We start from the raw sequence: 27,918 nt of genomic DNA, 5'->3' as shown, positions 1-27,918 counted from the left end.
TGCCCCTGAAGGAAGTGAGTAGCGCAAACTTGAGTTCGACATCTCAGCGACTGCCACGTTAGACAGAACTCCGTTTGGGAATGCATGGGGAATCGGGAAAAAAAAAACCTCTTTCCCTTGTTACTACTAAATGTGCAGTGTTAAGACTAATATTAACATAATGTGGATGTTTTATAAACACAGTCTTATTAAACTTAAATCTTGGTGCAAATACAGTTGCCGCATTTTTAGTTAAAAACGACCCAGGTCGAGTAGACAATTTCAAGTAGACATTTCACACACGTGACCAGTAGACAATTTCACACACGTGACCAGCTTCGACCAACGAAGAGCGCTTGCCTTGCTCATTTCTCTCGAACTGATGGATGTCTGCAAATTTTGTTGGAGAAGGCAAGGAACAGGGTCGATCCGTCAGCGAAGCCCTTGATTAAAGGAATGCGCAACCCTGCTACCTTCAGTAGCATATGCAGTGCTCTATCCCATCTAGCCTCTCCCTCACAGTGTCGGGAAACCAAACGGGGAGCTTGAGAAGCAAATTTGTCGGCTCCTCTCAGCACCGATTTTGCTGCAGCCATTCTCACCCTAGAGAACATGCTGTGTCATGCTGTCAGATGAACTAACCAAACACCACTAAGCATGACGACTTCCATCATCAAGCGGGTATCATTCATGCCGCCCAATAAAATGCTCTTCCATCCCCGGAGAAGTGCCAATGTCACCACGCTAGTGCAGGAAAGGGCGACGTTTTCGTAAAGCGGTACACATTCCCCACAGTTGGTGGGGACTTGTCCCTTGTGTGAATCCTGCTTAAAAGCACAACAGTAACACTTCCGTAACAAAGCATTCACATTTGCAGGTAAATTGACATTCATATTGTGCACGCTTACTGTTAATATACATACTAACACAATGGAAAAGATGGTTTTGAAAGGCCTACCTTTAATGATTTCCCAGCAGGCGAGTTCGTTAAACTTGCGCTTGCCTTTACCCCCCTTGAAGCTGTACTGAACAGCGATGTCGTCGGAAAGCAGTCCAACGAGAATTCTCCTTGTCATGTCAGGTCCAGAAGAACCCCCGTACTTGCCCCAGGAGACCATCTGACATTGAACAACCATGTAATTTCAGCATGAAAAACTACGGAATTCCACCCCATATTAGTATTCAGCTATAAGTTTAAAATTGTCTAAAATAGGAGTTCTATGGTTGTTTTACTTCCCATAAAAGTTCAGTTTCTGACTTTATTTGAATTGTAAGCCCAAGGTATTCTAGTTCACCACTGCTTTTTCCGCTACACTGCAATGCATTCACATTACAAATAGTAGTCGATCCATCTGCTTCAATGTTAGCTGCTAGGCAAAAGATGAAGCGATTGCACAATCTACTAGCGGAATGAATGGACACAAGGTCTCTTCCAAGTAGCAAACATGGGAGACTAACGCCCTTCCGTCTTGACTACACATCCGGCATAACCACCCCAATATCTTTCAAAAATAATTTTCTTGCTTAAAGGCCGACGACCAGTTCGCGCTTTCCACTTCTGCCCCGCTTGCTCCTCTCCACCCTTCTACCCTGCCCACTGCTGCCGGTTTCTTTTTCCCCATGGTGAGGAGGATCTTCTGCCTTGCAGAACCTCGAGTCTGGTCGTCGGCTGTTAACGTACATTATTTCAGCATAATCTTACAAAATGAAAGCTATGAATCAATAGAGCTGGACCCTAAAATAAATACAATCAATACAGTGAGCAAGATTGTCCGCTAGTTGGCCATGTATCCACTACTCATGGTGCATTCTGAAAGCGCACTTCTTGAGCATTCTTGGCATTTCCCATTGAGCATGCCTTCTTTTCTTTATATTCTCATCTTTTACGAGCTCGTGCTAACATTCTCATGCACAAGGTGCATTTTTGTTCACTTGTATGCCACGTGCAGTATACTCAAAGCCACTAAAACCATAATTGGCCTATTGATTAAAACTGCTCTAACCCGTTTAACGCTCCTACTGTGCAGATATGTTTTTAGTGCTTACAAATATGTTAAAATGAAGGTTAGTGCAAGTGGCTATTCACTTTATATAGGGTAAATTGTCAATAGCAGTCGAAGAGCAGACTTAAGTTATATAAGTAGACTCACCAGCCGTTTTTTTTTCTCTTCGGAGCTTGCCACAGAAGCATCAAAGTCTAAAAACGTTGCGAGTTCATTGAAGGGCCCAAAGGATTCGCCTGAGACAAGAATGTTCTCGTCGTTGCTGTTCGAGACCAGGGTGGTTAGCAACTCTAACTTCAGTGCATGTTCATTCAGCTTGAATTGGATGATGTGCAGTAGGCGCAAGATCTCCTTGAAAAAATCATTAACAATGAGGGGTTTAAATTTTTTGAAAGTCAGTGAAGAGCTGGAAAAGCTTAAGAGGGGACATGGGCCTAAGTTTCAAAATTTTTTTGAAAAAATTCCTTTTTAAATTTCGAGGTTTTTGGTTTTAGAAACTAATTATACACCCGTACACTAAATTTCATAACTATGTGCCAAATAGTTCCGTTGATATAAAATATTTTCAACAGATTGTGAGGCAGTGACAAAGTAAAAGAGTTCAATGTTTGAATGCAGTTTTCTCAGTTCCACTTTTTGCTGCAAATTTGGTACGAAGGAATCTTTTGTTCGAAGGTAAAAGTATTCTGATACCACAATCAAGATGTTTCTGAACTGCAGCCGCTTGAGGCGGCCATGAGAAACACGCGGCATGACGTCAATGGGGAATCTTGTAGAAAGATAGAAAGTTGTGCGAATACCTGCTCGATAAAAGGTAACTTTTCTATAAATCTTGTTGTTCCAACATAAATATAAATGCGCCAAAACCCTCGTATCATCGACAAAACTTTTATTATATGGAGCTTTAGTGGCGCCATCTATCCAAGGTCCACAAAACCGTCGGCTCTACCTGGTACCGCGAACAGCCGCCAGAAGCCGGAGGGGGAGGGGGACATGGCGGGATGGGTAGTGATGAAACTTTCCTCCTCTCACCATATTGTTCGCTCTGCGCGCGTCAGCACGTGGTCACGAGCAAGCGGATGAGTTCTCGCCGCTCACTGATGGCTCTAAAGAGAGCTTCACCGGAACCCCGCGCCTTCCCATTGACGTCACAGTGCACTTGACTCGGAAGATAGTGAATGAGTTGAGAGGCGCCGAAAACCTCAATCTTTGTCCATTTTTAAAATTAAAACTAGGGCATGCAGGCGAATGCGTTTTTTTTGTTCTTTACTTCAGAAATGCCGAGACACCAACTTCCACATTAGTTAAGCAAAGCACTGAAACTGTTGCACAGCTCCTTTAATAAAGCAGGACATGGCCGGGTAGACAATACCTGTAAAACCTTGACTGAGCAGAAAGATATTATATAGCAGGGCATGGCTGGGATAGACTAATTAATAATCTTTAACTTTTATGGTGCTATGGCCTAGATGACTGCAAATCCTCAGAACACAAAGGAGCTACAGCAACAGCAAGTTCTCATTTTGCTTACTTGGAGTGACATGATCGGAACGAGTTGCCTGAGGCTCATTTTGGAGTGGCACCAACCCTGTTGCAGCACTAAAATGGGGGGTTCCTGCCCTGAAATCACTTCCTGCTGTGGAACAGCCTGCAAAGAAAACAAACAAAATGACCATAGTTTTAGTTAGCTCGACCCTAACAAAAATTCCAATAGAGAAAACCAATAGGGCTATCGGTTTATTGACACGTATCGGTCTATTGGTCTATCGGCGTATTGGCCTATCGGTGTATTGGCCTATGGGCGTATTGGTCTATCGGCGTATTGGTCTATCGGCGTATTGGTCTATCGGCGTATTGGTCTATCGGCGTATTGGCCTATCGGCGTATTGGTCTATCGGCGTATTGGTCTATCGGCGTATTGGCCAATCGGCGTATTGGCCAATTGGCGTATTGGCCTATCAGCGTATTGATCTATCCGTCTATTGATTATTGCTATATTGGCGTATTACCATACTAGTCGATAAGCTTAGGGTTCGTTAGTGTGGGCCTTTTTAAAGGAAAGGCGATAGGCATATAATATAGTCTGCCATTGTACACTTTATTGCAATCCTTGCAAATACACTTCAAATATATTAATAATGTCCGCATTCACGTCCACGAAAACAACTACCTCATTTGCAATGCTTCGATTTGAAAATAATGGGTGCACAGAAAACTAAGCAAATCAGGAGCGCACACACAACGAAGAAACTTGAGACAAATAAAAATTGCACATGGACAAAAGCCCTTTGAATGGCTCGCATAAAACAAAACTATTTAAGATTAAACAGAGGTTGTAAGCTCAATTATAAAGAAAAAAGGCTTACACAAGGTACTGACATAAGCAGCTCAAGCATAGCACCAAGACAAACAGGACCCAAATATTGTCACACGAAGAGGCTCGCCCAACTCAATTGTTACCGCTATAAAAATAAAGTATGCTTAAATCACACTGTGCTCTTGTATTGGAGGAAGGCATAAGGAAAACTGTTAACAGGAACCAAATAAAATAGGCATTGAAAGTTGGTCGTATAAACAATGCACATTAATAACACTTTTTACATGTTTTATATTTATCTAGTGCATTCCTGACAACAAATTCCAATCTATGGGAATGCACTAGAGCCCTGATTTAACTAGCAAACAAAATCAATGAGTGATGCAGGCAATATTCATAAATAGGGTATTTGCATATATATCACATACAAAATCGGCCCACCCAACAAAAGGGCAGGGTAATAAAAATCAGCACTGAGATTTACGAGACATCAATATCACATGAGATCTGGTCGTTTACAAACATTAGAGCAAAAGGAGGTCACAACACACTCTTGAAAAACATTGAGGAGGTGCAGTGTCACTCTGATTAGAGATCTATACAGGTCAGGGCATTCAAATGTAAATATTATTTCAAGAGATAGGATGGTAGCCCAATGGTTGGGAAATGACTAAATAAAATTGGGCACTAGAATACAGGTCAAGTCTTGTTTTCCCTTTTTAATGTTCTTCTTCGGTTCGTAAATAAAATGGATATAAATGAATAGATACTAGTGCATACCTGCCAACCTGTGGACTTTCAAATTCGTAAAAGTCCCGCGGCCGTGGCAGGGGGGGTTTACGCGAAGCGATGAGCAGCTTAATGTCAGCCTGCACAGCGTGCAAAACGCTTACATCACACGTGCACGTGCTACAGAATCCTAACTTCTCTCGCTTTTTGGACGGCACGAAGCACAGAAATTTCCACGTGTAGGACTTCTGGAACACCTGAAAGTACCTCTTTCGAGGCTTGGAGTTCGGCATTGCGCAGCAAAGCCACAGTGACCAGGAGAATGCTACAGATGCTACAGTTACACATGCAACAAACACAGACGCCGTACTTCTCGCCTCGAAACTGGCCAAAACAACCAGGCCCAACGTCTGAACACGCCGAACCAACGTGCACCCGTGCACCGCCGAACACACAAACAAAAGCTTTGAGCTTTGGATTGGTTTTCGATCGGTGGCCACCGAATAGACGGATAGTAAAAACCACGACGCTGCTGTGGACGGTACCTATCGTCCTCTTGTGGCGGTGCAAGATACCGCCAACAACGGAGTTACAAAAACAAAAAAAAAAAAAAGTATATTTTTTGTAAGATTTGAAGCAAGATTCGTAAAATCGTAAAATTAGTCCCAATTCTTACATTTTACGAAAAATTCGAAAGAGTTGGCAGGTATGCTAGTGAATTGCATATTGTCCCATTTCTACCATCATTACAGCTAGGCTTGCCAAAGAAAACATTCAGAGGTTTTTTGCAGCCCACAGATAAACTGCGCATTACAGAATACTCAAACTTCAATGGAAGTACCTCTGTGGCAAGACAGACTGCAAAATATTTTACCCCCCTATGTTCTGCGAATAGACCTTCTGCAAAATTATGCACGCAACAAGGAGCATGCAGGGAACATAGTTACAGGCGCTGTACGTTGTACGTGCCAGAACTTTTTGGAAACAAAAATCTAAAACAAGTGGCACTTTGCACGTGCATCCACAAATGCCTTTTTGTTGCGATTTATTTCGAATGTTTATTACAGGTAAGGCAATTGGCGCACGCAGCACGTGCAAACTATGTTCCCTGCAAGCTCCTTGATGCTTGGGTAATTTTGCAAAAGGTTAAACATTTAAAGTGATCTTTCGAATCAGGACACTGAAAGGCTGCCATTTGCCATCACTAACAGACATAGCCCAGCTGCTTAGTTGCATCCCTAGCTTGTGAGAGAGGGCAGTCACTTACGACCTTCCCGTCTGGCAATATCCATAATCTTTGAAGCCACATGCTTGTTGAGAAGAGCCAGCCTTTTGGGGATCTGACATCCATGCTGGGCCTCACACTTGCAATCGCTCTTGACTTTACACTTGCACGTGGTCGCGCACTTGGGATTACACTTGCAACGATGCACCAGGTAGTGCAAGAAGAATGCTACAAAAAACAGACATACTTCAATTCAGCTGATGTAGAAAAAGAGGTGTATGCTTTCTTTTCTGCAAAACAGATACTGATTGATCCAGGACTCGAAGCAAAAACTCCAATAATATTGTGCCTCTAGCAAGATGCCTCTAATTACTAGTGGCACTACTTTGCCTTATGACAACTCTCTTTTAAGCAAAGCAAGGCTTGCCATAGAATAAAAATCTGCACTATAGCAGGCTTCCTCTGGAAGTCGATGGCACCACTATACAATGGCTCACAGCATATCTTATTCAGACAAGATGAGCTCTGGACTACAGCCATTTCCTCAATCAAGTAAATATATGTGAATGTTAACAGACTAGTCCCTGGTTGCAGAAATACCCTAGTACAAAGAAGAAATGAGTTAAAGTAATTCTTACTGCCAAGAGCCTTGAACTTGAAATCCTCAAGTGCCGGCTTCGGCGAATTCTTTGTGCGGTTGGAGGATATCCCGGTGACGCTCTTTCCTGCCAGGCCCGATGTAGAAAAAATAATCACTGCTGCCTCTCTGACGAACAGCGAATCTCTGGTGCGTGCGAGCAAGTCCGAGTAGCTCTTGCTTGGTACCCAGATGTTTGCACCGACATACACCTGAAACAAAAATACACATCAACAGTGAAGTTTATTTTTGTTTATTTTCTGGTTTGCCAGTCATCTCAAAAGCAGGACATGTATGGCACCACCAAAAAAAATATTCTCAACTTTAAATTCAATATTTACTATTACCTCCATATCTATTTGTCATGTAAGGACCATGTTGATATAAAGCTGAGAAGTTGGTAAAAATGCACAATGTAGTGCAGTTGTGGCTTCATCTGATAGCAACTTAATGAAACTTATATTGTCCATGTTAATGTGCTATTTGGTAGTGGCAATCTGGTGGCTCAGCAGCTGCAGCAATGCTAAACTGCTACATTGACAAACAATATGACATTGAGATCAGTGGTCTGTATCAAGAGAGTACTCCTAACCACCAGATGTCATACTGTCTTGTCAGAACTGCACAAAGTCAAAATAGAGACAAATAAGAAGCTTGGAGTGGTACTACGAGGTGGGATCAGAAAATTCTCAAAGTGGCATCATAGAAAAAAAAAAAATATGTGGTAATGCAGTGCCATGTCAAATGACACTTCCTTGCAGGTCTGGCACTCAGTGCACCAAAGTTGCTTTTTGCAGAGTTAAAGATAATCCGAGCTGTACTTCTTTGTTTGGAAGGTGTTTCCCTGCTGTTTAAGATTAAAAAAAATCTAAAACAACGTGTTGCATAAAATTGTGTGAAAACTATAAAGAGCGTGACAGAAACTCAGAAACCCCTTGAGCAATTGTTTGATGACCGTGTTTTAGAAAAAAGCACAAATTTGGGGAATCGCACAGACATTTTATCTGCCCAAAATTCCCTTGAGTTTGAACAAACAAGATGCCCTCCGACACTAGCAGCCCCTGAAGATGTACGAAAAAGACCACTTGTCAATTTATTAAAACCGACCAAGCTGGATTTCCGAAATTTCTGAACTTGACAAAAGTTAGGATGAGCTCAGGGCCCGTTTGCTCGAAGCGCTAACCGCGGCTAAAGTTAGCCGCAGTACCTAGGAGAGGGATTTTTTTAAATCACGTGACTGGCTCGGTAGGGATGCGGGGAAACATGGCGGTGCACCAGTAAGTGAGCGCCGCTCGCTTTGGAACTAATATGTCGTTGTAGCTGCAATATCGGGCGCGTTAGTCAGCAACGAATTGTGCAGGAGGCTTTCGCTTTGCTTTACCTCACTTAAACCCCAAAGCATGGGCAATGACATCGCCGCATTTTTTAGATAGTCTTTCGATTCTGGGCATTCCTAAGCCTAAATGAACGCGATAATTGTCGGCATGGCAACCTTTGGAAAGCAGATTGTTGATAGCACACAGAAGCAGACAGCGTCCCAACAGACCTTTTTTCTAAATTATCTAAGCACCGAGGTGCATGCTATGACTGTAGTTGCACGCGTCGCACATGCTGGCGTCTGCAGTAGTAACCGTTCTAAAGCAAAAAGTATAAAACAAATTTTGCATTGCACGCATGTTCATTAAAGCCTTATTATGATTTTTTACTTCGAATCTTTTATAAGAGGAAGGCCAGCGCGCGTGGACCGTAGAATTACACTTCCAGCGTTCTCCTCGCGATGCTTGGATAATTTAGAAGAAAGTCTGTTGGGACGCTGTCTGCTTTTGTGTGCTATCAGTACCCGGCCGATTGAGTCGAGGCAATCCGCTTTCCAAAGACGTTGCCATGCCGACAATTATCACGTTCATTTAGGCTTAGGAATGCCCAGAATCGAAACACCATCTAAAAAATGCGCCGATGTCATTGCCCATGCTTTTCGGTTTAATTGAGGTAAGGCAAAGCGAAAGCCTCCTGCACCATTCGCTGCTGATTAACACGCTCGATATTGCAGCTACAACGACATATTATTTCCAAAGCGAGCGGCGCTCACTCGCTGGGGCGCCGCCATGTTTCCCCGCATCCCTACCGAGCCAGTCACGTGATTTCAAAATCCCTCTCCTAGGTACTGCGGCTAACTTTAGCCGCGGTTAGTGCTTCGAGCAAACGGGCCCAGGTGGTCTTGACATATAAGACGAATTTTCGTGTGGAGTTCAAGCTCCCAGATCAGTGGGCTGCTGGCAACTGAGTGATTCAACATGGCAATGCCCCAGCCCAAACATCGATGCAGCTGCAGCACTTTTTGATCCAGAACAGTCTAGTTATTGTCCATGTCCTTCTGATGTTCTCCTTGTTGGACCCTACATAAATATTTTATCGTTCCTTATTTTTTTTTAAATGAACCTCGGGTCAGATAAAGAGATTCTGAAAGAGACGAGGATTCGCCGAAGAGCCAGAAAGAGCATTTCTAGAAGGCGCTCTAACAATAACAAAATCATCGGGGCCGTGTTATTTGCTCGAGAAGGTACTACTTCAAGGTTTATGACAGTCATATAAAATTTAAATACCCTCTGGCTCTACAAGGCGAGTTCGAAACTTTTTTTATGCCACCTCGCATACAAAAACAGTGAGACAGGGAAAGGCTATGCAGTTAACAGCGTTTGGCAACTACCACTTCAAGAGAAAGGTTACCTTTTCTCCTCCGGTCTGGAAGAGGGTTGGTTGTCCAAGTGGAGCAGCCTGGTCTTCCTCAACCTCGAAAAGGTCATGGGGGGATGGATCCCTGGCGGGAATGGGCAGCTCCTCAGGGCTTGAGTGCACGCTTGCGGGCACCGATGCTGGACGTTGAATGTAAGGAGATGCCTGCACCTGTGAACCTGCCCCAGAAGCGAGTGGCACTGGAGCACCAGAACCTTGTACTGCAGGGCTGAATGGCCTTGGATTGTTGCAGGCTCCTGTTGTCCTTGCATAGCCCCGCTCTTGTTCCCGTTCTAAAAGATAAGAAAAAGCCCTTTGCATACACTCGAACAAGGCTGCACAACTCATAAATGTTGTGGGTCAAAGGAAATTTAGTTCAGAACCTTGCAGGCCGCACATAACGCGAAATGATGCAGCTGTCTTCGCTGACAATTTGACTCTGCCAAGACTGTCTTCAGTTCACTCTACATGTCCAGGAATGCTATAGTCACCATAAGATATGAAGAAAAGATATGCTACTTTCAGATTAGTCTGATAATGTCTCACAAATACTACAGAGTAAAATGTCTTAGAACCCTACGTACATATGAGAAACTTTAAAGTTTGGAGTCGCATGGCCACACTACTTAAACATACACAGGACGGTGTGCACAGATTTTTATGCAAGTTACCACAATGCCCGTGCTTTGCAGGCCACATGGCAAACAATTCATGGAGTAGCTTCACAGGCAGCAATCAAAGTATGGATGTTAATATGACTTGGGTTTTTGAATGAAGACTGTGGACTTTCTTTTGTATGATGTATAAGGCACTGTGAGCCAGACATAAAGAGTATTGAATATTCTTTGCCCCAGTGAGATTGGGCTGACTTGTGCAGCCCTTTGACTGTCTGCTGGATATGCAACAGAAATGATGCTGGTGAATCAGACTGTGCAAGAACCTTTTAGCTTTATGGATTACAGTGCACTCCCACTATGTGATCTCCTCCTCTGATGTTCTGAAAATGTATTCTATTGTGAAACTGCTAATGAAGTCTAAAGAGTATCAATACGAGTATTGACAGACTCTATCTTAGAAAGAAGTTTGTACCCCCCACTCAGCTTGTTTGATGATGGCGTGGGGACGTTAGCCAAAGAATTTACATGTGACAGGGGGCATTAGCTTGCTCACATTCCGACTCTCTCAGGCAGCCTAGACTAGACGGTCATTAATGAGTCTGTCCTAAGTAACAAATATATAGAATACAATCATGACTTAACTTTTACATCACTTTAATATAATGAAACTCCACATTTACAGCATGTGCTGGCACATGGCCGTAAACTATTGGAAAAAGTTTATATGATGTACAATGAAGTAAGCGTATCTTCATCCTGAATCAATCTAGTTTCAGCTATTATGCCGGATGCATTTGGAGCAAGTACCCGAAAATTTCAGACACACTGCAAGCCGCAGAAAAAAAACCAAGTGCAATTTATGGGTCATGTGTTTTGCACCCTGCGCTAGAACGAAATTGGCAGCACTCTTACAATATGTTCTTACGTGGTCCTTAAAACAAGCTTTGGGTGGAGTAAGACACTGGTCAGAGGAAGGAGGGGTAAGACACCATCACACCCTAAAATAGCATGAACAAGTGAGCATGATGGTTGCATATTAATTAAATTGCAACACACCTTTCTGCAAGACTTTGCAGCACAATGCAGTTTGCAACCTGGAATTCTGCAGCCTGACTTCCTTCAGTTCTTTCTTCAGTTGCCTGATTTTGGCATGTGCGATTACCAGGGGGTCAGGCTGCACATCTTCATCCGGATACAGTCGCTCGCTTTGCTGCTTCTTGTACGCTTGTAGCACCGCTTCCGAGCGCTTTTTCTTGGCGACTTCGCTTTTTGATTTTTGGGACTGCATGAAAAGAATCACCAAGCACAAAATGTCATAGTTTTACCGTTGCACTCCTGTTGTATGTCATAATGGCACCATTTTACTTGAAAAGTTGCAACAAGCGTGGGCCTGCACTATCAGTTCTTTGAACATTGGTCTAACCAGACAAAGCTGTCAGATGTTTACACAAAAAACTGAAAATTTGGCATAAATTAAAAAAAAAAATTTGTTTCCAGCCTTATGCTTAAAGTGTGCGCGTTGCAAAAAATTAGGAAAGTTTTTGCAACATATTGTTTTTGTACAAACCTGCGAGACAGCTGCTCCACTATCCTCACTCGTCGACTCTGAGTCGCTTTCCTCATCAGATGGGGGCTTTGGGATTGGAACCCGCTTCGTGCGCCGCTCCTCCTCTGCTTCTTCTTGAGTTCCTAAAAAAATATTGCAGGGTTTCGTCAGACTGTGCTTTTTTTATAGAAAGTTGAGTTTCCTTGGCCCTTTGAAGTGACTGCATAAAATGGTTTCTTAATAGATACCGACGGGATTTAGCACAAAGGTGTAATAAGATGCTGGAAGCTTTCAGTAAAATTATTAGAAGGTTACATCCCCTAAGTAAGACGGGAATAATTTAAAAAAACACTATATTTTTTATATAGCGATATACTATGAAATAACATTCTGGGCCACAGTGGCATGTATAGCGGCAAAATGAAGTGAATATGTGTCAATTTTTGTTCTAGACGCTATAAGCACCAGAATTACCTAGAATATTTTTATTATTTCTCGAAAACAGCCTTCCACAAAATTAAACTTTTTTTTTTTCCTGATTTGAGGGAGTTGCTTTGATACTTTCAAATAATGACTCCACTACCGTCGGGCACCTGGTAGCGCGATACGTTAACAAGCCGTCTTATGCGACCATTTCAAAGAGCTGACGACACATCATGAACTCCTTATAAAACGCTAGTATCACACCCTCGCGCGGCCCTTTTATCGCGCGCGCCATAGCGATATCGGTCCTTCATAGGTCTGGTTCGCCCGGGCAAGCTATATATAAGCTAAATGCGCCATTTAAAAATCGACAAACCCGCGCCGACACCGCTCGTGCCACACGCGATGCGCTAAGCCAGGCATTCGAGTCAACACTGACCAACACGACACATATTAAATTTACTACTTACTGTAAAGCTTGATGATTTGCGCGCGGTAGTACCCCGTCAACACTGACTAACACGACACATATTAAATTTACTACTTACTGTAAAGCTTGATGATTTGCGCGGGGTAGTACCCCGTCAACACTGACCAACACGACACATTAAATTTACTACTTACTGTAAAGCTTAATGATTTTCGCGCAGTAGTACCCCGTCAACACTGACCAACACGACACATATTAAATTTACTACTTACTGTAAAGCTTGATGGTTTGCGCGCGGTAGTACCCCGTTTGCTCGTCGTCTTCCTGGTCTTGCCACCACACGTCGTACCAGCACCGACCGTTGAAATCTTTAGTATGTGCTGGAGTGAAATTCTTCACGTCCACCACTGGCACCACAAGCTTCTTAGCGTCGTCTTGAAACCGCACAAACGCGTACATTACAAGAAGTAGGAAGAAAATGACTAGGAGGGAAAGCAGAAACAAGGCTTAAAAACAATTAAGGTCAGCGGGATCCGGGATGCACGGGATCGCGGGATCCCATGGGCCGCTCTTGGCCACCTGGCGACCTAGCGGTCTACCTAGTCAACTTGAATATCGAAAAAAAAAAAAAAAGGCAAACAACGATTTTATATTTTTTTTTTCAAAAATATTTTAAATATTTTGCACTATGGTATTCAACTGTCCTCAAAATTTCAAAATTAGTGATAGTCGGCGGTTTCGCAGCGACCGCAGCGACCCGTCGCGTCGCTCGGTTTTTGGATTTCTAGAAAACGTCGATCATCGTCTTCGTCGCTTGTTCCCGTCTCTTTCATGCGGTTTGCCTTGTCACACGCGAGTGACCGAGCGACAGCGAAGCGGGTCGCCGTCGCTTGTGTCGTCGGTCGCCAAATCGCTTACATGAGCAAAAAAGTTGAAAGTCGCTTCTTAGCCTAAGCCAGAATCCAATCCAATCCTATCCTGAAGATCCGAAGGATGGCCGCCAAGCCTAGCGTGGCTGGTGTTCCTGCTACAATGAGCTGTCGCGCAGAAAAAAGAAAGCAGTATCATGAACCAGGGAATGATTATAATGTTCCCAGAACAACTGCGCTTTTCCGGAGAAAACGACGTGATGCTGCCGTTTTGGAAGAAAGTGATTCATCCACCCAAGTTGTGCAACAACACGAGGAGTTGGACATATCTCAAGAGAACGGGGAAGGTGGTTCGCGGAGCGATAGTTCGGGAACCGCTCTCAATGAAACCCTTGGTGACACCGGCGGTGCTACCAATGCGAGAGATGAAGAAGGAAACACAAGTGATCGGCCTCGCGATGGCCATGAGTCTGACTCCGGCAGCGTTCGCGGCAGTGAATGTAGCAGCGATGATGACGGCGGTAGCGGTGGCGACGAATGTGACAAGGACTGGCAGAACTTTCTTGCTAAGTACGCCAGTGTGATCCTGCCTAATGGGGTGCTTACAGTTGCAGAAGCGATTGTTGGTATCGTGACCTACGGCGCAATGTCAGACCTGAATTGGTCCCAAATGGAGGGATTGTTAAAGCTGGCGAACTTTTTGGTCGGCAAGGATGCGCTACCTGAAACGGCGTATCTTTTGCGGAAGACTTGGTCGACTTTGAAAAGTCGAATGATTCACCATCACCTCTTTTGCACGGTGTGCACTACATACGTTGGAAAGCCGCAAGAGGATCTGAAGTGCCCCAATTGTGGTGAAAGCATTCGGAAAGACTTCACGCAGGGAAACTTCTTTTCGACTGTCGACATCAAGGAGCAGATGGGCATCCTTCTTTCCGACAAGACGACTGCAAAGGGCTTGTTCAGTGCACTGAAGAAAGAGCGTGCGGAGGGCACCATGACGGACATTGTGGATGGTGCTTTGTACCAAAAGGGAGCAGCAGCTGGCTCGTGGAGTGACCTCACACTCACTATGAACACAGATGGAGCTCGCGTTTTCAACTCCTCCAAGTCGTCTCTGTGGCCACTTCAGTGTGTCATAAACGAGCTCCCTATCACCCTGCGGTGGAGCAACGTCCTGCTCTGTGGGTTGTGGTTTGGGCCTGGTCATCCTGACATGGGCATGTACCTTGAACAGTTTGTGCAAGAGGTTGGACAGGTGGGCGTCATCACATGGAACTGTGAAGGCCAAACAGTCCAGTCAAGAGTACGGGTTGTGTGTTGCTGTGTGGACGCACCAGCACGTGCAGCAGTCCTCAACGCCAAGCAGTACAATGGCTACTTTGGTTGTAGCTTTTGCCTACAGGAAGGGACTTACCTCAATGGTGAGTGAAATGAGTTCACAAGGACTAAATTCGACATATTATTGAAGGTCAGTTTTTGCAGAAATTGAAGCAAATTTAGTTTACAACAAAAATGCCAGGGGTGTACCTTCTGACACTCCAGTCTTGCATATCTACTTGTTGCCCAATGAAGAAAAAGTAGTTGCAAATTTTAACAGAATGAAACAATATTTTTTACAGATTTGCCATGAAATGTGCAAAACAAAAGGCCCCTTAAATCTTTTCTGCATATTTGTATAGTTTATACAAACTTGGAAATCTTATTGGCTTTTTTAACAGGTTTAATGCTCCAAAGATTGAGGGGCTACATTATGCAAACGTGTAAAATGATAACTTTTTTTCAGGCTCGGTGAAATACCCGATAGCTAAGAATCTCGTGATGCCACCAGAAAGGACGTCGGAGGGCGTCAAGCAGGACATGGCGGCTGCCCTACAAGAAGGTACACCGTGCCATGGCGTGAAAGGACCAACACCTCTCATGAACCTGCCAGGGTTTGACCTTGTTTGGGGCGTAAACCCTGATTACATGCATTGTGTTTTGGAGGGCGTTGCTAAACAGCTGTGCGAGTTGTGGATTACTTCTACAGGGTCAGAGTTTTATGTTGGGGCCCCATCAACACTGGCTAAACTCGACAGGCGCCTCTTGCAGATCAAACCCCCCCAATGGTTCACCAGGCTGCCCCGATCATTGCTTGATAGGCAGTACTGGAAAGCTAGCGAGTGGAGAGGGTGGCTTCTCCACTATGCGGTCCCTTGCTTGACGGGAATTTTGCCACAGAGGTACCTGGACCACCTCTGCCTGCTGGTGAATTCGGTCTACCTCCTTCTAAAGGACACTGTGGTGAACCGGGACATTGCGACGGCCTCTGATCAGCTGACAGAGTTTGTTGTAGTCGCGCAATCACTTTATGGTGCACAAGCAATGACATTCAATGTGCATCAACTGCTACATTTGGCAAAGAGTGTGCAGAAGCTTGGACCATTGTGGTCACACTCAACCTTTATTTTTGAGTCTGGTAATGGGCAGCTTTTGAAGCTTGTTAGTGGCAGCAATGGTGTTCCGCTGCAAATTCTGGAACGTTTCGTCATGCAACAACACCTCAAGAAGATCATGAGCACGGTAGAGCTGACCCAGGAGACAGTTGCATTTTGTGCAGCAATGGCCCCGCCTCAAAGGGACATGTCCACACACACTCTAGGAAGTGGTAGGCTGTACACAGCCTTCAGTGAAAGTGAGCAGACTGCTCTAGGGGACAAGCTGGGCCACATTCCTACTACAGCTGTTGAGTACCAGCGTATTTCTATCCGGGGGCACCAGTACCACTCTGCTTCATACAAGCGCCCCAAGAAGACGAACAACTCTGTCTTTGCAGCTAGCGATGGCCACCACTATGTACTAAACAAGATCTGGGAGGTGGACAGTGGCCAACAATTGTTATGTTGCTCTCCGCTTTCCTGCCGTAGGGATCCGAGGGTAGACCACCTCTTCAGATTATCTGCAGCACGCAGGCCTTCCCGCATAAAGGTTCTCGAAACAAGCCAGGTGACTCGACTGTGCGTGTCAATGGTCCATGCCCACTGTTTGTCTAGCATCCCTAATATGTTTGAGCGAGACTAGATGCGGGGGGAAGTTTTCATTTGATGTAGTTTGGTCACTACTATCGTAAAGTTCTGAAAGAATGCCCACCCAAAATGAAGATACAAATGGTGAAAAACATGGGGTGGGCTATCTTTGGGGAATGCCACAGCAAAATTTTATCAAAAATTAATGATTGACACCCTGGCACCGGCTACAAACCACGTGACGATTGAACTGATACCGCAGATCGCGGACACTGTAAATTCGCGTTTCACGATGCAATAAACACGCAGGAATTCACTACAAACTCCTGTGTCACACGAAAGGATACCGCATGTTGTGGACACAGCAGATTCGCAATCAACGGTGTGAAGGACCCACGGAAACTCGCCGAACACTCGCATATCACGGGAACGAATACCGCAAATTGCGAACACAGCAGATTCAAGATTTATGGTGCAATAAATGCGCTGGAACCCGCTACAAACCTGCCTGTCACGAGAACCGATACCGCGCGCGCAGATCGCGGACAAAAACGTGAGAATCTGCTACAAACTCGTACGTATCAGGAACAAATACCGCAGTTCGCAAACGCAGCAGAATCGTATTTCACAAAGTAATATACACATGGGACCAATTAGCGTGGAATTGAGATCGCGCGCGCAGATTTAAGTCATGGTAACGGATACCGCAGATTGCGGATGCAGCAGATTCGCATTTCACAGTGCAACATACACGCGGGAACAACCCGTGTGTACTGGGAGCCAATATTGCGCGCGCAGATTGTGGACAAAAACGTGGGAACCCGCTATGAGCTCGCTTGTCAGACTTGCCGGTACAGCAAATTGCACGGTTAATGCGATTCCCGTCGGACATCGCGTGACGTCTGGCGGGAATCGGGTGGTGGGCGATTTTTCGTAATCTTTATTACAGATATTTAGCCAAAAAAACGGGATGGGTGATCTCTTCGGGGCGGGCATTCTCTCGGAACATTACGGTAGTATAATTTTGTCTTTCTCATGCTCTAAGGAAAGACACTCATCTTAAAGCCGTTTAGTTGATTTGACTTTATGTTTGGGCAAAAGATCTACTGTAACTATGTGGGCTAAGCATATATATTTAGCTCATTTTAGTCCTTTCTTATTTTACTTCTTAAGAAAATCTTTGTTTTGTGGAAAATGTTTATGTCCAACCATCTTTCAATATTCCCATCAAAAGCTATGGCAAAAGTATGTTTCACGATTCGGCTTGGCTTGTAAGCAGCCTGGCTATGTGACTTTGAATCCGTTGAACTGAATATATGTACATGTCTGAGTAATAATTGGAAAACATGTCTGTGTGTTATGAATCACACTAATTTTGAGATTTTTTTTTTTTATTTTGCACTTTTCAGGATTAGCGTTCCCCTTAGGAAGCATTAGAAATTATATTTCTTGCTACAATGCCCATATTCATGTTCAGCAACTCACAAGCATATGTTTGAGCACCATTAGGCATGTTTTCATATTTTTTATGTTTAAGAAACTATTGAAATTATTGTATTTCTCACTACAGTCTTTGTATTTGTGCTTTGCAACTCAAAATGTTGGCCCTATCAGTATGCTTTTTTTATTTTTATGGTTTAAGTACTGTCTGCGGTTACCATATTTCTTGTATTGCTATTCACAAGTGCACCAGTAGGAATGCTGCAGCCATTTTTAAGCATTTTAAGCATTTTTAAGCAAACACACAAAAAATTTAATTTCGATGCAGACGTGAAATGAGAAACGGCTACTGTAAGATACCAAGCATCTGCCCATTCCACACCAAGTGCTACACCCAAATTTCTTAACATCTGAAAAAATGTGCACAGTACATATATTATGTGTAAAACTGATGACCTAACAAGTGGCCATTGCCCAGTGTTTTGTGATTATCGTCAAATTTTGAGCTATCGCTTGCTCGGTATTTTACAGTAATTCAATCGTAACATTAGTGCATATATACTACAATGTTCAAAAACTATGCTGCTGCAGTTTTCAAAATTATAGCAAAAAAGCTTCTCCAGGTATTGCTTTGTAAGATGTAAAATGGTTTATCTGTGGCAGACCTATTTTTATTCCATTGTTTGTTAAAAAAATTGTATCATGAGTATTTGTTACTATATATATTAATAATTGCTTTAGTTCATCTGTCTCCATTTATTTCTTGTTATTGGCAGCACAATATCTAGGTTATTAAACAATTTATAAGAACTGAAGTGTTTGTCAGCCTGGACTACCTCCTTTGCAATGCATTCTTGAATTGAATTATACAGGTTCAAAATGCATCAAGAAATTGTGAAATTCAGTTTCACATTTTTATAAATAAAAGCCGCTAGGCGTCGCATTTTCACTTTGAATCTGTCTAAGCACAGTGACCTCTGGAATTCACTTTAATATAGCGTAACATAAACCACGTTTACCTCTGCTGCTTCCGGTGGAAAAATTGTTGGTGCATAAAGCAGCATAATCAATATATTTCTAAGATATTTGAAAGGAAATGCTTAATGTCTACATTTTTTATGTTACATTATGAATTCCATTTGACTGTAAAGGTGTGAAGCCAATCAATGTGGCATAATGTTTTATTTTCAAGATTATAAATTATTCATATACTTTACTAATCCTGAATAGAAGTTTATGCTACTGTCAGGCAGATCTATTTAAATTCTATCTGTAGTTTCTTTTGTTGCAGCTGTCTGTTTGCCTCGGCAGTTACTAAACCTGTGTTCCATCACATCCCCAATTCCTATCTGGCCACACTATTGGTTGCTGTATCAGAATACAGTAGAAACGCATATTTCTACGAAATATGAAGGCCAACAGCGGAAGGGTTATAAGGCCAGTCCAATACATACTTGGCATGGCGCTGTCACTTGCTTGAGGATCTCTGCACTGAAGAGCTGACTCTGATCTGGCAGTCTTGTGTCTCCTGAACTGATCTACATGCCAAACAAAGAAAAAGAAACTTTTTACCTTTCTAAAGCAAATCATGACGTCTTGAATCTCAGCATTCATGCCATGATACAATGAAGTTGATAAGATTGGAAAAATGCAGAAGCAACATTGCCAACCTCCTTTTCAATAGAGGCCACAAAATGCCATTTATTATAGTGTGATGCATTTTAAATATACTCCCGTGATGCATTCACACTGAATATATTTTAACTAATATTTAATGTCATGCTATAAAGAAAAAAGCACACGTCACATGAAGCGTTCTATACCTTTCCCAAGGGAATGACTAACCTCCTTGACACTATAGGCCGACTCAAATTAAGACAGACCTCTGGAGTATGTTAGATGCATTGTCAGCAACAATCTTTATGCATAAAGGTAGCTAAAGAATTTAAAGATGGGTGTTTCTGTTTCGAGTTGGGTTAACAAAATAACAATATATTGTGCTGCATTAATCATAGGATATACAACGTGCAACTCCATTTAACTAGGGCAATTTTTTGGATTAAATAAAAAGCAATAATGACCTAGACGGGCCTTTGTGACCTGGTTGTGGCTCCTGTCTTGAGTACCACATAGAGTTGATCGGTTTAGTAGCTCTACAAGAAAAAAAAAATCAGTGATTAAAAAAGACTATTAACTGTTACACTTGGTTAATTTTCGGTTGCTTACAAAATTATGTCACCTGTGTTACGATCAGGACGTTGCTTTGGATGCAACGGCGAGGCAGATGCTGGTGGCGATGGCAGTGGTAAGGATACAGCAAACTGGTAGCTGTCATCAGAGTCCGAGTCCGTGCTATAGCGCCTGGCTCGCCTACGCCGCCTCTTCGGCTGTTCAATCTCACTGTAGAGGTCTGACAACTCCTCAGCCTCAGGAAGCCTCTTCCGTGCATGGTCATATGATGCTGAAGAATATTGAATGGCAGTTAGATGTCGCTCCATAAAGGCCGTAAGTATATGCAATGGTTATACATCATGTTCAAATTTGGCATTATATATCTTGTACCAAGAAAAGCCCCCAATTGAAAGTGCCTACAGCAAACATGTTGACGCGAGCGCAGCTGAGTCAGCATGAACCCGTCTTCCACGCCCGTGGCTCGAATCCTGAAACCTGCTATCGTTTTACCTCTTCCCATTGCTGTAATGTTCTAGTAAAATCGAAAATCTTACCATTTCTTGGGGATCAGAATGTTTGAGGACCGAACTTTCTAGACCGAATCTGCCAGGAGGCAGTGCGGTTACAAAAGGGACTTCACGTGGCTGCGTAGTGCCACCACCGTCAAAGGATGTATGGGTTAATTGTTTTGTTTTTATTTTGTAGGCACAAGTCTGCCTTATTAAAACTCTGTTTTAAGTATTATAAAAAAAACAGTTTATTGCTTCATTCGTGAAAGCATGTGCACGGGTGCGGCAAAAAAAACCCATAAGAAACATATTCATCCAGTTGGCATCTGTGCTAATACAGACTTGATTCAAGATAAAATAAATTGTTAGCCTCACAGTGACTGATAACACTAAGTGGAAATGGAATAATCTATGAATCTATGAGTAAATACTCACCAAACCATCCAATGGGAATGCATCGAAGTCGCCGCCACTCGGACGTCGGCTGCTCACCGTTTTTGACCAAGGATTGAATCTTTCCAGTGTCCTTTGGCCAATAGCAGATGTCCCCGTCTAACCAGCTCTCATGTATGAGTGCCACACCATTCTCTTCATCGGGAAACTTTGCGATAATAAATGGTTTCTCTGAGAAGGATGAAATGTTGCATTTTAAGACATCTACCAGTGCGCAACTCTAACCAATCGGACACGTCAGCAGCGACATCGTCGCTCCTGTGGCCTTTGGGAAAAGGTAACAGCAAAGCCAAACATAGCATCCCAGAACTCGTCTAACATAGCTCAATTGAGATGCAACAGTGGGTAGACTGCAAACTTGTCACCCAGAGGCAGTCGAACACATTTGAATGCCACATCTTGTAGGGGCCATGATGACACTGTGTGTGGGCAAGAAACTAGAGAAATATTAAGAAGCGACGACCGGCATGGATATGTGTACAGATCCTCTACTACAGAGTACCTCCTTCCAACAAGCACTGGCTTCTTGGACAAGCATGAAAATGCAATGCTGTGAACCTCTATGATGCCACCATCCAGAAGTGTACATGTGTTGTCTCGTTTGTTTGTTGCAATACAGAACCTTCCTGGAATGTCGACTTTTCTGTACTGAGGGCTCCGACAGTGTGATGGCAGTGGAAAGTCTTCATGCTTCCCGGAAAATTTTATTGATTCGCTTGGTCGGATCTTGTCCTTGAAAGCAACGGCATTTTTTTTTTCTGCTAGCCTGTTGCAGAGTTGTTCTAGTGGCTTTTCTGGTTTCCTCAAACTCTTTTTGAAGTTTTGCATGTAGTTTTCAAATGCAAAGGCACTCCACCTGTCCAAATGACCGTGTGCCCTGACATCATTTTCCAAGTGCAAGAGCCCATGAACATTGTATGAAATAAATTCGGTTCCAAACAGTGACTTGCAGGTCTCCACAAAGTAACGCAGAAGCTTTTCAGCATAATCAACAAGCTCCTTTGAAAGCCTTGGTGAAGCCAGGATTGTTATGGCACAATGGAGAATCATAAAGTTTGCCTGAAGGTCTGATCGAACTGTGGATGGAAAGATCACAGGACCAGTGTACAACAGAAGAAGTCTGAATTCCGTTGCTTTCCACATCTCCATATCCCAAAAACTTCGAGGCCGACGACTAAAATCTGATGGAACAAAATGCCGCAGTGCTTCGCTTTTGGTGGAGAGCTCATCCTTTACATTTGACCCCATCCGACAGGCTTTTGGTCCTTTAAGCCAGACCCTCATCAGCTTATGCACGACACCAATGCACACCAAATGCATGTAGTCAAGCGGGACTTGTGCTACCATGTCAATTGGTAGTTTCTCAAGTATGCTCACACCAGTGTGATGACCCTCATCAACATGGCTCCTGAAACTGTCATTTGTTCTTAAAGGGGCGTCTAACTCGGGGAAGCACATCCTACCAAGCGAGACTCCCTCAGTAGTGCACCTACTGCAACTTGAGTAGCCCGAGTGACCTTTGATATGTAGGATGTAGGCTCTAGCTGGAGCATCACACACTAATGCTGTAAGCTTCACTTGGACGGTCACATCCCTAATGGTCACGCCGGAGTCAAGTGCCGCGTTTAAGTCATCTACGAGTGGTTGTAGGAATTCATTTGCTTTCAGAGCCTTTGAATGCCCATAGAACACACCAACTGGAAATGGTATGCCTGGTCCACAGTTAACCACCTGGCAAAGAATTGGCCAAAACTGTTCTTTTGTACTTTTCCTCAAGGGAAGTCCATCAATGTTGATGTGCAAATTCAGAACTCCGGGAAAGTGTTGGACATTCTCAAGGCTTTGCTGAAGTTGAGTAGCGAGACCAAAATGACAGTACTGGCCGCCACCTATGTTCACAATGCCCATACACATTCTAGGTGTTTGAAGAAGGGTTCTAGAGCACCCTGGCAGCTCTGCAAAGCAAGGGTGTGTGCGCTGAACCTTCAAAAGATCTGTCAAGCACTCATGAGTTACATTGTGTCTTATAGCCCATGTCTGGAGCATTGTTTTGAAGCTCTCAACACTATTCTTCTGTGTAGCACTCACTGATACAGATGTGCTTGGCACCAGTTCCTCAGTGATGTGGTTTATGTCAGCAGAAAACTGCTGTTCCCTAGAGTCAAAGGATATGCAAGAATCATCCGAGATGGACCCCAGTTGGTCTTGTGAAGAGGGATCGCCTGTTTCACTCGATTCCTGCTCAGAGCACGTCTCCGACTCGGAGGAGAGTGCAGCATTCAGATAACCTCTCTGAGGGTTTGACAAGACAGGGTTTGACAGGACAGGGTTTGTTTGCAGGGAGAGCTCATTGTCAAAAGTTGACGCTGTAACTAAGTTGACACTATCTCTGACTGCATTAGAAATATGACGCCGTAGGGTACGTTTTGATTTTGGCATTGTCTGTAAATGAAACAAAAATACATCCTTAATGGCTGGATATTCACACACGACATGAGACACCTCAATAACATGAAATGTATACATGCAGCAGCTTCGTTCTAAATCTAGAAATAAAGCCTATGATTACTGCAGCTGCACTGCTGCAATGGGCAAAGATTATCTGGTTTTCAAACCTTTTGGCTAAGGACGTACCTGAAAGTCACGGATGATACAATGATTTATATAAGGCCTTCAACAGCCTTTGGAGACGGTCGTAAAAGCGCAGCTACATATTTCGATAATGTTCTGTCGTGGAATCTGGTATGTATGTACAGTCGGGAGCAAAAGTTTGCGGGGCACGGGAGCGCGTGCCGAAATGCATCGCCGCGCCGTCCGACGGCGCGCCGTCGCACCAAGAAGCAGCGCTTTGCGCATGCGCGCCTTTCGTGCTCGCTATCATGCCTCTTTCGCTCGTTTTTTTCTGACGCACTCCTGATAACACGAGTCGGCGCCAGGGGCGCGAGCCAGCGCTTACTGGCTGTCATGCTGCGCGTCTGCTTCAGCCTCCTCAGCCGCCGCGCTTTGTGACGGAGCTCCCGTGGGGGGATGGGACCAGGCGCTTCGTCACAAAGCGCGGCAGCCGAGGCAGCTGAAGAGGATACGAGGCATGACAGCCAGCGAAACGGCAACTTGCGCCCCTGGTGCTGACTCCGGTTATCAGGAGTGAGTCGGACAGAAATGAGCGAAAGAGACATGACTGCCAGCACGAAGGGCGCGCATGCGCAAAACGCGACTTCTTAATTCGGTGGGGCGCCGTTGCACGGCGCGGCGATGCATTTCGGCACGCGCTCCCGTGCCCCGCAAACTTTTGCTCCCGACTGTACATATATACTTATGAAATAGTTATGTTTTCTCCTGTTTTGGAGGCGTTCCTAAACTTTTTCCATTCTGTATTGGAGGCGTTCTTAAACTGTTTAGACCGCGACACAGCACGAAAAAGCGATCATCAACTTCTTCCCATATTAATATCATCAAACATGCTCATAGGGGTAAAATACAAGGGCTGTGTCTACAGTGCCGTCCGACGGCACTCCAATCGCGCCTACATTGCAAGTGCCATCCGAAAAAGTAGGATGGTGCGTATATCACTGAAAAGCTCGTCTACAGCCCCCCCCTACTCTTCCTCTCTCCTCCTCCTCCCTCCTCCCCCTCCCTCCCTCCCTCCCCCCCCCCTCCCCCCCCCCCCCGGCCGGCTTGCGTTCACGCCGCTTCGCGGCGACAGTATGCGGCAGCTAATTACAAAACTATTGACCCATTTGGTTTGCCGGCTGACCAAGTTCCGCTGTACCCGATGCACCTCCGGAAATGAAGCCCCATACCGTTTCGTTCAGCGAAGTTTCGACGACAACGTTCGCTTTTCCTGTGTTAATCGTAAATAAATGTAAATATCGCCAAATGCGTCGGCAAAATAAAATTTTCGAGAAAACAAAAACAAAAAAGTAGGCCCGCACTGGGGAACGAACCCGGGACCACTTGCTTATGAGACAGAGATCCTACCACTTGTTTTATACGAGACTTTCGGACGGCACTTGAACGCGCGAGTGGAGTACCGTCGGACAGCACTTGAACGCTCTGCAAGAGTGCCGTCGGACGATATTCTAGACCACGACCAGTCGTGCTCTAGACACTACGAAAAAAAAAATGCGCGTGACCAACGCGCTGGCTGTCGCACACACAGCGAGCCACAGCCCAAGCACGCCTTCGGCGTCTTTTTTTTTTTTTTTTTTTACATTACCAAGATAGGATATCGAGAAGCACGAACTTTTTCCTGATAATTTGTAGCCCCAAACACACATTTTCCACGACACTAAGAGTTTTGATGACACCAAATGAATTCTAGAAGACTGAAAAACAGTGCATAGAGTCAACACTCAATCCGGCCTTTTGCCCAAATTGCAATCCTCACAATCCTTATTATGTCTCTGTTCGTCAACTAACTCAAAGACTGAAGCCCAGAGGTCGATTTTAAGTGCCCGTTTGGACCGAAATGCCTTTATAAATTGTCCGAATTACCAAACAGTGCGAGGCTACGAGGTACCGACCGTTTACTCGCTACAGCACATCAAGAAATGCAAAATCCAAATTCATGCAAGACATTTAAAACAGTGAGCATAGAACGTATACGATCCATACCGTGGGTGTCGTTCATTATTTAGAGTTGCAAATTCTTCCAACGACGAGTGAACAAGCTATGACGACGAGCACGGTGACGACGAACAAACCGCGCGCGCGAGTTCTCAATAAAGATGGCGACCGGCAAAACGCTAGCGTTCATACACCGGCACTAGTTGCGTATTTCAAAGTAAAATTCTTAAACACTATTCCAGCTAAAGGTCTACAAAATAAATTGATTAAGATGTTTATTATTGCTGAAATTGTATTTATTTAACGTGTTTTGTGCGTCTAAACAAATACGAAAATAAAGTACGTTTTTCATATCCTCGTTTGATCTCCCTAGAATATCTGGTGGGTACGTGAGACGATGCACCGATAGGAATCTCCTAGGGACATACTGGGGATGTCATATCCCAAGCAGTAGGTTGGGAGCTTGTAGGGATATCCTGGGGATATTGTGTGTTGTCTGGGAACGACATCGTGCACAGGAAAGACACTTTTGTCTTGCACAGCAGCAAGCCATGCTGGAGCTCGTGCAATCAGTAATTGCTAATAACTTTAAATAGACTGCAGGCTTTTAATTTTCACCTTTATTTGTCTAATTACCATAACATAAGTACTTAAACGAATGTTGTAATGGAAGCTCCAATAACGATTACAATAGCCAAAGAAAACTTGTTCAAAAGAAAAAATCAACGGCATCTTTTAACTCGGCCACTTTATGGTAAGGCCACTTTATGGTAATGAACAGTGTCACCAAAATTGTGCAGAACATGCAAACTGTATAATCTCATGAGTACGATATCTTGACAGCAACTAAAGACGTGCTGCATGAAATAGCGCTTAATGTGCCACCCTTAAAAAAAGACTAGAAAGACCACGTGTAGGCAAATTTACAGGGCCCACCAAGCCTATACGAGACATGAAACTGTGTCTTATTTCATGGGAATGCTAGCTGTGACGGTTTCATGGAGGCAAAGCACCAGCCTACGGATACCCAGTTGATTTGAATGTTGGTAAAGCTGCCCGTAATCTGACGGAGGCGTATTGCAAAGAAAGTGCCGTGATATTGAAATTTGTGTTGTATTTCGGAACATCCCCATATGATTGAAATTAAGCCTCAGTCCTGCACTGGGCCGCGCCAGATGCACTTTGTCAATTTGGCCATGTATATATATATATATATATATATATATATATATATATATATATATATATATATATATATATATATATATATATATACACAGGGTGTCACAAAAGAAAATTTACACGGTCTTTTTTTACCGCAAAAATAAACTAGGCATCGCCGAACGCTCATTCTCCGCCCAAAGGTAGAGGTAGAGGTCACAACCAGATGCCAAAGTTTCAGCCCGATCCCAAAACTTAATCAAAAGTTATAAGTGATTTCTAAAAAGTTCAATGGGAAAATGGAGCCCATTTTTGCCCGTTTTCGATTTCTAGTGCCATAAAGCCCCATGTGTTTGAAAACTCCTTCGGCCGCCATTTTCCCATTGAAAGTTTCAGAAAATCACTTATAACTTTTGATTAAGTAATCAGATCGGGCTGAAACTTTGGCATCTGGTTGTGACCTCCAGCGCTACCTTTGGGCGGAGAATGGGCGTTCGGCGATGCCTAGTTTATTTTTGCGGTAAAAAAGACCGTGTAAATTTTCTTTTGTGACACCCTGTGTATATATTATATAGTGCTTAGTAGAATCGCCCAACCAGGGGAGGTCGCCCGCTCAAAGTTGAAATGGCAGCTGGGCCGGGGACAACACGGCGATTCTGCTTGATGCAGGTGGCGGCCAAAGGTGACTCCTGAAATCGTCAGTTATTGAATGGCTCATTCAGTGAAAACATGGAACGCCCACTGATTGAGTCATCTAATCACTGACGGTTGAGGCAGTCACCTAAGCACCTTAATGCGAAAGGGTGGTGATAAGTGTAGATTGACTGGCCAGCAAAGCTGCTATGTTTTCCTTGGCCTAGCTACAATTTTGGCATCGAGCGAGCGACCTCCCCTTCTCAAGCTGTTGTATTGAGCGCTATGTAATGGAACACTGATCTTACAAAATAAGACACAGTTTGAATGTTCCATATAAGTTTTCTGAGCACTGTACCAAGAGCATCTTAAAGGTTGTGTCTGTCCCGTACAGATGGTTCCAAGTATTGCCCCAAATTGGGTGCGCGGAGCCCACAGAATATACCAGTCTAGCTACCGTACAGGCATATA

The 27,918-nt window shown here is 43.9% G+C and overlaps 1 protein-coding gene across 2 annotated transcripts in view; it reads right to left on the bottom strand.

Moving 5' to 3' along the window:
- LOC120850302 overlaps positions 1-25,790 on the bottom strand; it is a 29,284-nt gene extending 3,494 nt beyond the window's left edge. For both annotated transcript variants that reach the window (XM_040498522.1, XM_040498521.1), the window contains exons 1-8: positions 25,702-25,790; positions 21,070-21,258; positions 20,193-20,414; positions 20,035-20,106; positions 19,408-19,491; positions 3,514-3,630; positions 2,130-2,344; positions 938-1,097 (exon numbers count right to left, since the gene is read on the bottom strand). In XM_040498522.1, the coding sequence (XP_040354456.1) occupies positions 938-1,097; positions 2,130-2,344; positions 3,514-3,630; positions 19,408-19,491; positions 20,035-20,106; positions 20,193-20,414; positions 21,070-21,258; positions 25,702-25,717 (1,075 nt within the window). In that variant the 5' untranslated portion in view covers positions 25,718-25,790. The remainder of the gene's footprint in view (positions 1-937; positions 1,098-2,129; positions 2,345-3,513; positions 3,631-19,407; positions 19,492-20,034; positions 20,107-20,192; positions 20,415-21,069; positions 21,259-25,701) is intronic.
- Positions 25,791-27,918: the final 2,128 nt, after the last annotated feature.

This window comes from Ixodes scapularis, unplaced genomic scaffold (assembly GCF_016920785.2).
Source record: "Ixodes scapularis isolate PalLabHiFi unplaced genomic scaffold, ASM1692078v2 PGA_scaffold2__306_contigs__length_199485367, whole genome shotgun sequence".
Taxonomy (NCBI): Eukaryota; Metazoa; Arthropoda; class Arachnida; order Ixodida; family Ixodidae; genus Ixodes; species Ixodes scapularis.
The sequence above is the reverse complement of the archived record's forward strand: the minus strand, read 5'-3'. Positions and strand labels throughout refer to the sequence as shown.